The 12,068-nt window shown below is 35.2% G+C and overlaps 1 protein-coding gene across 1 annotated transcript in view; it reads left to right on the top strand.

Annotated features, from left to right (window-relative positions):
* QRSL1 (glutaminyl-tRNA synthase (glutamine-hydrolyzing)-like 1) overlaps window positions 1–12,068 on the top strand; it is a 32,684-nt gene that overhangs the window by 14,969 nt on the left and 5,647 nt on the right. The window contains exons 6-10 of the mRNA XM_010856700.1: window positions 2,690–2,866; window positions 7,532–7,707; window positions 7,794–7,906; window positions 8,785–8,977; window positions 9,383–9,500. Coding sequence (XP_010855002.1) covers window positions 2,690–2,866; window positions 7,532–7,707; window positions 7,794–7,906; window positions 8,785–8,977; window positions 9,383–9,500 — 777 coding nt within the window. The remainder of the gene's footprint in view (window positions 1–2,689; window positions 2,867–7,531; window positions 7,708–7,793; window positions 7,907–8,784; window positions 8,978–9,382; window positions 9,501–12,068) is intronic.

Here is a 12,068-nt window from a genome sequence, read left to right as displayed (position 1 = left end):
CTTTGCATTTCCATATAAGTTTTAGAATTGAATTAATAATTTCACAGAGAAGCTTGATAGGATTTTGATTGTGGTGGTATTGACTTATAGATTAGGTTTTAGAAAATTGACATCTTAATATGTGCCTTCTGATGTATGACTCTTTATCTTTCCATTTATTTAGACTTTAATTTTTCTCAGCAATATATATGATTTTCTGTATATGAATCTTGCACATAATTTGCCATATCTATCTCCAAGTATTTCATGTTTCTTTACTATTACAGAAAATGTAATTTTCTTTTCAATTTCTGATTGTTTAACATTGTTAGAATACATAGAAATTAATTTATTTTTCTTTGTTAACCTATTATTTTTATCCTGTGACCTTGCTAAGCTCCCTTATTAATTCTAGCTGATCTTATAGATTATTTGGTATATTTTATGTAAATGATCTTGTAGCCTACAATAGAGACACTTTTATTTATTTATCTTGCCTTATTGCACCAGTTAGGACCTTAAGTACAATATTGAATAAAGATGATAAGAGCAGATATCCTTGCCTTTTTCCTGATCATGAGGAAAACATTTAGGTTTTCATCAGAAGCACTTTTTATTTCCCCATTTGTAATGTTTGTAATATTTGCTTGGTCTGTGTTTCCTGTTTCATAGAAGCAGATTCCTTGATTCTCCAAAACTGGTATCTATTAGAATCTAGTAAATATGTGTTGAATAAATAAATCTGTGGGAATAAACTTGAACCTAGGTTTTTAGGACATTGCCTTGAATGGCTGGTCAGCATGAACATCACCAATGAGGGTGAAGTCATACTGTGTACCTCCTTCCCTGAGAAGGAACATCATCACCTATGCATTGTTCCAGCTGAAAATGTGTAACCGGAAGCTAATAACAAGGAGACAAAAGACAAATCTGAAATGAGATATCTTCTATTAAAATGTCAGTATCATAAAAAAAAACAAAGGCTGTGAAAATGTTCCAGATTAAAAGAGGCTAAAGAAGTTAAAATCTTAAACTCATAGAAGTGTAGGAGAAAATCTTTGTGACCTTGAATTATACAAAGATTTCCTAGAGGGAACACATAAAGTACAGTCTGTAAAGTTAAAAACTGGTAAATTGAATTTCATTAAAATAAATAACTTTTGTATTTAATGCACTGTTAAAAATGAAAAAACAAGCCACACACTTAGCAAAAATATTTGCAAGACATATATCTGACCAAGAACTAGTATCCAGTATATATTGAATCTTTTCCAACTCAATAATAAGAAAACCAATTTTTTAAAAAAATGAGATATAAAGAGATGTAAAATCGTATATCAAAGAAGATACACAATTGACAAACACATCAAACATGGTTAGTCGTTTAGGAAATGCAAATTAAAACCACACTGAAGTACATACACATAATAATTAGAATGGCTTAACAAATGACAGTATCAAGTGCTGACAGGGATGGACAACTGGATTCTCATACAGTGCTGGTAGGCAATGCAAAATGGTATAGCCACTTTGGAAAACAGTTTAGCAGTTTCTTATAAAGTTAAACATACACTTACCATAAGAGCCAGCAATCTCAATCCTAGGTATTTACCCAAGAGATGAAGGCTTATGTTTATACAGAAGCGCTGGCTGGGGCCTTTCACTACAATATTTATTGTAGCTTTATTCAAATTGCTAAAAACAGGAAACAACTCAGTGTTCTTGGCTGGTGAAAAAAGTTAAAGAGGTTAAAGAGAAAAGTTTAATATAATTCTTAACTCTAGACTTGATCCTGTACTGGAAAAAGGGAAAATGCTATAAAGGACATTATTGGATCAAATGACAAAATTGGATTACATGTGGTAGATTTGATAAAAGTATTGTATTGCTGTTAAATTTACTGAGATAACTATACTGTGACTGTGTAAGAGACTATTCTCTGTCTTAGGAAAAGCTAAAGTATTTGGGGTAACGGGCCATAATATGTATAATTTACCCTTAAGTAGCTCAGGAAAAATATGTACAGCCACACACACAGAGCACACAAATGATAAAACAAATGGGGTAAAAGGTGAACAACAGGTGAGCCTGGGTAAAGGGTATATGTTTTTTCATACTGTTTTTATTTCTGTAAGTTGTCTATTAGGTTGAAGTTTTTTCAAAAGTAAAAAAGGTTATTAGCATTCACTAAGAATATCTCCCAGAAAAGTTTTTTTTTTTTTTTTTTTGGTTGAGCCACACAGCTTGTGTGATCTTAGTTCCCCAAAAAGAGGTGGGAACTGTGCCCCCTGCAGTGGAAGTGTGGAGTCCTAACCGCTGGACTGCCAGGGAATCGCCCTCTTAAAACTTCTGATTAAAAGAGGAATTCCTTCAAAAGACTACTTACTAACTGTTTGGATGTTTGTGACACTTTTCAATTGGAAGACCTTAATTTATGAAGAAAATCATCTTACGCTGAATTGGATTATCATTTGGGATAAAAATTTCCTTGTCTTAACAGATTGGTTTTTTCCAACTTTCTACCACAAATGCTTTTACTTCTCATCCTTCAACTCTGCAACCGTCTAAAGAAAGCTACAACTCAGCAGCCTTCCTACCTTTTCTGATTCAAGTTACAGTGGATTATACAGTGTTAGAAGCAAATAATGTAATCAGGAGATCACATAAAAAGAGTTTTATTAAGATATCTTGCTTTACTTCTTCATCTCAGATCTGGAAGCACAGATGGCATATTTGGACCAGTTAAAAACCCGTGGAGTTATTCAAAACAATATAGAGAAAAGAGGAAGCAAAACTCTCACAGTGAGAATGAGGATTCAAATTGGCTTATAACCGGAGGAAGCTCAGGAGGAAGTGCGGCGGCCGTGTCAGCGTTCACGTGCTTTGCGTAAGATATTTTTTTCTATCTGTACTTTAGAACCCAACCCAATACAGATAGTCATAAACCATACACAAAATCCAACAATTGACTCATTCATACCTTGGTGTTTTTATTTCTCCTTAGTGAGCTATTTGTGCTCACTAGTGCATCAAAATTGTATCTTAGAAATACCCTCAACTATACAGTACACATATGTATATTTTATACATTAACTTTAAGACATTTAAACCCTTCCTGTGTGGTATCTGGTCTCCTTTAAAACATGATTTTACAGATCTTCTAGAATAAGAATAAATCATTTAGCTTAACCAGACTTAATTGAATTTCATTTTAAAAATTATTTATTTGGGTATCTGCTCACTGATTATACATATATTTACAGATTAACATACCTTGGCTTTAGTTGAGTGCTACTGAGCTAAATTATTAGCTGTGATTTATCCTTCAGCTAAACCCAACTTTGCCAAAAAATAAGGAAGGAAGGAAGGAAAGAAAAGGCTAATATTTATCTATAAAATAGAATATTTTAAGAAGTGTTTTTATAAATCTGCAACTAAAAATATATATCAGTAAGTAAAGTTTTTTCAAATTTGTAGGGAGATGATTTGTTCAGCTGTCATACTTTGTATTCTGAATTCATCAATCATGCTTTATGTCTTAAGTCTCATTTGTAATGCATTTCTTAACCATCTAAAAAAGAGTAAATAAATATTGCTGTTACTATATTTATTTTATTGGTTTCAGTTTAACCAAATAGAATGTTTTCTTTAGTAGTACTATATGTATTTTATCTCTCCTTAATTATCCACTGAAACTAAGCTGTTTCACAGGCATTGCAATCAATAAATTATTTATATTTTTTTAGAGCTATGGAGATTTAGATTCTACATGTTTTTTGTTTTTTAGTTTCCCTGAAATCTTGTTAACAAGTAAAACCATTTCATTTTATCTCTGTGGAATTTTACAGCACCACATTAATATTAATGAGAGTTCTGACAAGGGAGGATTGCAAGATTAGGTGCTTTTTTCTATCCTCATCACCCCACTTAGTGTTCATCTTTCTGAATGTGCTTTGAGAAGGTGGCACTTTGACACATAATTCCTATGGAAATGTAGGTTTTACTTTTACACAGCTGTCAGGGAATCCTAATAAGAAAATGTGTCCTTTTAGAAACTGTGAAAGCAGCAATCTGATTCTGTGGCTCAAGAGGACTTGGTAAGAAAGGCAATTAATTTGCATTTTCTGTAGAGCACAAGGACCATGTGACAGTCCCTGAGCCTTGTTCAGCCCAAAGCTTCAGTCTGAGTGTACTCAGCGGGGCTCAGACCCAAAGTGACTGAGAGGGAATGGGCCCCGACTGTCAGGTGTTCTGATTTGTTTCTTTTATAATAGTTTTAAAAACAGGACTAGGAGTACTATGCAGCCACTAAAAAGAATGAGTTAGAGCACTATGTCATGACATGGGAAGAAATCCAAAATACACTGTGAAGTGGAAGACAAGTTGCAGAACAATGTGTATTGTATGACCTAATTTCTGTTAAACGTAACAATTACATATGTGAATATATTAGTTGCATGGAAGTATCTGGATAAATATACATAAAAAATGGTAATTCTGGGGACTGATTATAAGAAATTTCACTTTATAGATCATATAGAGTATTTTAATTTTTATAGTGGACATTGCAGTTTTCCAATCAGAAAAACCTTTTTTCCTGATAGTTAAAAATTTTTAATTGTGGAAAATATACACAGTGGAAATATACATACAATTAAAATTTGTTATCTTAATCCTTTTAAAGTATACAATTCAGTTGTGTTAAGTACATTCACATTATCACTCAGCCAGTCTCTAGAACTTGTTTCATTTGCAAAACTTAAACTGTGTACTCCTTAAAAACCTCCCATTTGCCCTGCTCCCCGTGTCCCCAGCCCTTGGCAAGCACTCTTTTACTTTATGTCTCTGTGAATTTGACCACTCTAGGTACCTCATATAGGTAAAATTGTGCAGTATGTGTGCTTTCGTGACTCGTTTCACTTAGCATAATATCAAGTGTGTCTTTCTTTTTTTTTAATAAGGAAAACACAGACTATATAGGTAACTGAGCAAAGAAATGAACAGACACTTCATAGTTGAGTAATGCAAATACAAATAAGGGTGAAAAATTGCTCAAAATGCACATTAACAAATCTTTTATCAAAATAATGAGATTTTAAGAACTGCTAGTATTCAGTGATAGTGAAAGTGAAGTTGCTCAGTCGTGTCCAGCTCTTTGTAACTCCATGGACTGTGGCCCACCAGGCTCCTCTGTCCATGGGATTCCCAAGCAAGAATACAGGAATGAGTTGCTATTTCCTTCTTCAGGGGATCTTCCCGACCCAGGGATCAAACTGGGGTCTCCCACAGTGTGGTAGATGCTCTACTGTCTGTGCCACCAGGGAATGAAAGATAAAACAATGTGATTCACTGCAATTGGGAATATAAATTGGCATAACCTTTCTGACAAGTAATTTAACAAAATATATTTAGAACTTATAATGACAGGTAGACCCTTTGACCCATAAACTGTTAGAAGCTAGAGATACATGAGCAAAGATTTATGTTTAAAGGTGTTTATTACAAAGTGCTTTATTTATTTATTTATTTTTGGCTGCACTGCACAGCTTGTGGGATCTTAATTCCCTGACCGGGGATTGAACTCAGACCTTCGCCAGTGAAAGTACAGAGTTCTAACTGCTGGACTGCCAGGGAACTCCCTACAAAGTACTCTACTATGCAGTTATTCTACTTCACAACAATATAACAGTTTAAATAAATCAGAATACATTTCTAGTCATGATTCTAAATGGGGTAGCAGAATGGCTGTATCTGAATTCCTGGGAGGGGTGTGTTTAGTTTGTATAAGCATACTATAAAATTGCTATTGAAAGAAGATATAAGATTTGTATGTATAACCAGTGTTTTCTTAGGTGTTCTGAGGCAACAGAAACAAAAACAAAAATAAATGGAACCTAATCAAACTTAAAAGCTTTTGCACAGCAAAGGAAACCGTAAAACGAAAAGACAGCCCTACAGAATGGGAGACAGTATTTGCAAACAATGTGACTGACAGGGGCTTAATCTCCAAATGTACAAACAACTTATAAAACTCAACAGCAAAAAACAACCCAATCACAAAATGGACAGAAGACCTAAATGGATATTTCTCCAAAAAAGACAGGACCAGTAGGCACATGAAAAGATACTCAACATCACTAATTACTGAGAAATGCAAATCAGAGCTACAATGAGGTACCACACCACCTCACACTGGTCAAAATGGCCATCATTAAAAAGTCTACAGAAAACAAGTGCTGGAGAGGCTGTGGAGAATAGAGAACCCTCCTACACTGTTGATAGAAATGTAAGTTGGTGCAGCCACTGTGGAACATGATGGAGGTTCCTCAGAAATCTAAACACAGAATTACCGTATGACCCAGTGATCCCACTAAGTTGTGTCTGACTCTTAAAACCCCATGGACTGTAACCCGCCACACTCCTCCATCTATGGGATTTTCCAAGCAAGAATACTGGAGCGGGTTGCCATTTGCTGCTCCAGGGGATCTTCTCAACCTAGGGATTGAACCTGGGTCTCCTGCATTGCAGATGATTCTTTACCAACTGAGCCACCAGGGAAGCCCTACTCCTAGACATATATCCAAACAAAACTATAATTCACAACAATACATGCACCCCTGTGTTCATTCATAGCAGCACTATTCACAGTACCCAAGATATAGAAACAATCTAAATGTCCATTGACAGATGAATGGATAAAGAGGTGTGGTACGTATATACAATGGAATACTGCTTAGCTATAAAACAGAATGAAGTAATGCCATTTGCAGCAACATGGATGCAACTAGAGATGATCATACTAAGTGAAGTAAGTCAGAGAAAGACAAATACCATAATATATTATTTATATGTGAAATCTAAAATGTGGCACAAATTGTATCTATCTATGAAACAGACTTATAGACAGAGAATAGACCTGGGAGTTTGGGATTAGTAGATGCATATAGAATAAACAAGAAGGTTTATCTATAGCACAAGGAACTATATCCTGTAACCTGGGATACACCATAATGGAAAAGGATATTTTAAAAATTGTATATATGTATATAACTAAATCACTTTGGTGTGTAGCAGAAATTAACACATCGTAAATCAACTATACTTCAATTAAAAAATAAAGAACTGAAAGATTTGTATAAGATTGTATAATTCCTGTGATAGGAATTGGGAATCAGTTAGGAATTGCCAATTGATAGAATATTGTACATATTTAAAAATTTCAGTAATCTTTATAACATAGTAAAAGTCTCATAAGCAAAAAAGAGATAGAAACTTATGATTACAGAATGACCTGAACTGTGAAAGAAAAATTCATTTAAAAAAAGACTTAAAGTTCATATGCCAAAATGTTAGCAGTGTGTTTGCCTCAAAGTGGTAGAATACTTTGTTACATTTTTACACTTTTCTATATTTTAAGAATTCTCTGCTATGAGCATGTTTTATTTTTGTATAATCAGAAAACAACTTTAAAAGTATACATTTTAAAAAGATAGATTTCAGATATAATTAGAAAGATGTTATCCTGCTAAAGAGAATTCCATTTAAATTTCAGGGCTTTAGGATCAGATACGGGAGGATCAACCAGAAATCCAGCTGCCCACTGCGGGGTTGTTGGTTTAAAACCAAGCTATGGCCTAGTTTCTCGTCATGGTCTCATTCCCCTGGTGAATTCAATGGATGTGCCAGGAATCTTAACCAGATGTGTGGATGATGCAGCCACTGTGTTGGGTATTTATACGATTCCATATAGTTTCAAAGCATTATCAGTTCACTGAAAAACAATGTCTGTCACTCATAAATACTTTTACTTACAGGTGTACTAGCTGGGCATGATCCCAAAGATTCTACCACAATTCAAGATCCTGTTAAACCATTTACGCTTCCCAGTTTGACAGATGTGAGCAAACTATGTATAGGAATTCCAAAGGTAACGCTTTACAAAAGTTCTATCAAGTCCAATACAGACAACAGACTTGGGAAACAGACTGGTTGAGTTTGAATCGCTGCTCTGCCACTTTTATTAGCTATGTGACCTGAGCATGTGAAAGGAGATACGTAAAATCACTCACCTTTTAAATGTTTAATTTTGAGCTTAGCAATAAGTTTTTGTCCTGGGAGACTGTCCTTTGCATTGTAAGATGTTTAGCAACATCACTCGTCTCTACCCCTAGAGGTAGCAGCCCCACCCCTACGCTACCCCCTCTACCCCACAAGTCAAACTGTCTGCAGACGTTACCACATGTTCCCTGGTTGAGAGGAAGAGGATAAAATTGCCCCCAGTTGAGAGCACTGCTGTAGAGAAATACTGTAAAATCTTTTAAATTTTCAATTAAGATAATAGATGTGCCTATATTTAAGGATTTAGAGCGAAACAGACCTAGTTGGGAATGCTGGATCCTCTGCTTGCCTACTGTGTAACATTAGGAAAGTTACTTAACTTCTCTAGTCTCAATACTTTTCATTAATAACATGAAGGATGATAATACCTACATCATAGGACTGTTAAAAGTGTTCAGTGAGAGAACCTTTGGAAAGCATCTAGCAGAATGCCTGATACATAATGAACATTTAATAAATATAGATTCTCCAACCAGATCTCCAGTCTTTAATATTATTGTATCCAGTTCACAATATCTAGTATTGTGCTTGTCATGCCATAAATGCTCTTAAATTAGTTCAGTCTTTTTAGCTACCTACTAACAATTTAATCATTTTCTAATATATTGCCAGAGGTTCTGGGGTACACATTTTTTTAAAACCATCTATTTGGATGTTCTGATTTCTGTTTTGACTTTTTCCAATTAGGAGTATCTTACGCCAGAATTGTCAAGTGAAGTACAATCTCTTTGGTCCAAAGCTGCTAATCTCTTTGAGTCTGAGGGGGCCAAAGTAACTGAAGTCTCCCTGCCCCATACCAGCTACTCAATTGTGTGCTACCACGTATTGTGCACGTCGGAAGTGGCATCGAATATGGCCAGATTTGATGGGCTAGAATATGGTAAAGTGCCTGTGTTTTGGACTTTTAGGAAGTTTTCTCAAACATTTTCACTTGTTAGTGACAAAAAATATTATTGCCTGGGATAATGTTAATGATTTAGAGAAGTAAATTAGTGGATCCTTTTACTGTTGTCAATTTAGCATTATACTCACACTGTTCTTCATCATAACTCATAGTGAGTGAATGAATGAATGAGGGAGTGAACAAATGAAATTTCCCTCTTCATAATTTTCTTCTCTTTCTTGATTCCTGACGGGTCAGTTAGTCCCAAGGCATGTAAAGAAGAGACTCCATTAAGGTCAATCTCCTGAAATTTTAGTATTGGCCACAAATGTGACTCTAGACCTGCTTTTCAGCCAGAACTTTACTTCCTTTTCAAGTAATGTTCATCTCTTTTGTTTTCAGGTCACAGATGTGATAGTGATGTGTCTACTGAAGCCATGTATGCTGCAACCAGGCGAGAAGGGTTCAATGATGTGGTGAGAGGGAGAATCCTCTCAGGAAACTTTTTCCTATTAAAAGAGTAAGATAATCGGTTTAGGAATTTCCCCCATTCTTGAAAACTCCAGAGAGAAGTAGTAGCATGTCTGTCAGGTCTTATAAATTTTCCTAAGGAAGCAAAATCCTTATGATTTGAATTAGAAATCATAAGTAAAGGCCTGTTTTTGGTACTTTTGGCTCCTGGTTATTCAAAAAAAAAAAAAAAAATCACTGATGCTGTAGCAAGCTAATTAGGAAGCCTGAAGGGTTTTAGCCTCATTAAATGTCCCCTATTATTGCTACATTGTCCTCCTGCTGTGAGAGCCTTAAGCAGGAAATTACATTGGTTTCCCTTTAAAAGGTCAGTGAAATCAACCTAACTTTCCCTTGCATCCTGTATCTGTTTGCTCCAAGAAAGAATTCTAAATTACTATGACTTTGGTATAAGTTTTTCATCATCTTGTGAATAGGATTCATCTTCCATACCACCAAGTCTGTCTAAGAGGACATGGTAAGTGTGACAGAGCAAGAATGTACTGAACAGCTTCGTGGAGTTTTGCATATATATAATGGGCATATATGGGTATATATCTATATGGATAGAAAGTATTTTATTCATCTGTGCATCTCCTTAGGGCCAGTAGTTAGCATTCCTTTTTCCAAAAATACTATGAACAGCTACTCTGAAAAACAGTATGGAGATTCCTCGAAAAATTAAAAATAGAACTACCATATGAACCAGAAATCCCACTTCTGGGTATATATCTGAAGGAAAGAAATCACTGCCTCACAGCATTATTCGCAATAGCCAAGACATGGAAACAAACTAGTGTCCACTGGCACACAAATGGAAAAAGAAAATGTGCTGTGTGTATACCCACCCACCCACACAATGGAACATTCATTATTATTCAAGAGTATTAATTATTATTCAAAAGAAAATCCTTCATTTGTGACAGCATGCATGGACCTTGAGGGCATTATCTTAAGCGAAATAAGTCAGAGAAAGACAAATACTGTATGATCTCACTTATATGTGGAATCTAGGGGAAAAAAACCCACCAAAGCCACAGACCCAGTGGAATGGTAGTTGCTGGGGAAAGAGAGGAGATGTTGGTCAAAGGGTACAGACTCCCGCGGATAAGGTGAGTTCTGGGGGTGTGATGTACAACCTAATTACTATAAGTAACAACACTGTACTACATACTTGAAAGCTGCTGACAGTAGATCTTAAACGTTCTTACCACATACACAAAAAACTCTTACGTGAGGTGATGAATGTGTTGACTAATCTTACTGTGGTAATCATTTTGCAATAAAAATAAATCAAATTATGTTGCAAACCTTAAAACTACAGAATTTTATACTCAATTATATCTCAAAGCTGGAAAACAAGAACTATTATTTGATTAATGGGGAAATCACAGGGCTTTGCTGTTTGCTTTCCTTCTCTTCTGAATACCCACTGTCTCATGTCTGAAAATGATGGTTCCATTTTGTCTAGTTTTCTGATTGTTTAAAGTTGTGCTTTTGAAGCATATTAAAAGTAGGAAGAAATTTAATATAAGTATTTGTTCTTTTATAAAATTCAGTATGGGGAATGCTGTTAATATGTTATTTAAGCCGTCAGCTGCTGGGTAAATTATACGTGATGCCTGCATTCATCACCCTATAGACCCTGTGGTCAAATGATAATAAAGACATCTGGTATTTCTATAGCATTCTTTCAAGATAAAAAAGATCTCTCATTTTTATCTCATTGTATTTGGTCCATGCAAGGTTGGAACTGTTATATCCATTTTTACATGTGAGGAAACTGAAGTTATCAATAAAATACTTAATCCTTTTGCCAGTCTTCATTAACAGCTTCAGGAGGATCTAAAGAGTATTTTTTCCCCCTTTCTTTCCATCATTGACTTATAGTCACTCCTGTGTCTGGCTAATTCCTTAATCTTTTCAGTAAAGTAAATGTCTTTTCTTTTGGGGAGGAAGAGTGTGGGGAGTAACCATATCCTTTATTACTTGTTATTACCTAAATAAGTTTAGGGAACATCCATCATCTCATATAGATACAACATTAAAGCAATAGGAAGAAAACATTTTCTTACAATGAGAACTCTTAGGATTTACTCTTGACAGCATTCATGTATAACATATGGCAGTGCTAATTATATTTATCATGTTCTACATTACATCCCTGGTACTTACTCATAACCAGAAGTTTGTGCCTTTAGACCATCTTCATCCTATTCCCCCTTCCCCTACCTCCTACTTCTGATCAAACTACAAATCTGATCACCCTTATGTATGAATTTGTTTTTGAAGTATAATTGACCTACAACACTAGGTCAGTTCCTGGTGCACACCATCGTGATTTGACATTTCTGTGCATTTCAAAAGGATCAGCATGATAAGTCTAGATGTCATCTGTCACCATATAAAGAAATTACATAATTACTGACTATATTCCCCACACTGTATCTTTCATACCTGAAAGTTTGTAACTCAGCCTCCTTTACCTATTTCTCTCCTTCCCTCTCACTACCCTCCCCCTCTGGCAACCACCTGTTTATCTATGACTCGGTTTCTGTTTAGTTATGTTTGTTCATTT

Source organism: Bison bison, unplaced genomic scaffold, assembly GCF_000754665.1.
Source record: "Bison bison bison isolate TAMUID 2011002044 unplaced genomic scaffold, Bison_UMD1.0 scf7180017864373, whole genome shotgun sequence".
Lineage (NCBI taxonomy): Eukaryota > Metazoa > Chordata > Mammalia > Artiodactyla > Bovidae > Bison > Bison bison.
Note: the sequence above shows the minus strand (reverse complement) of the source record. Positions and strands in the feature narration are given on the sequence as shown.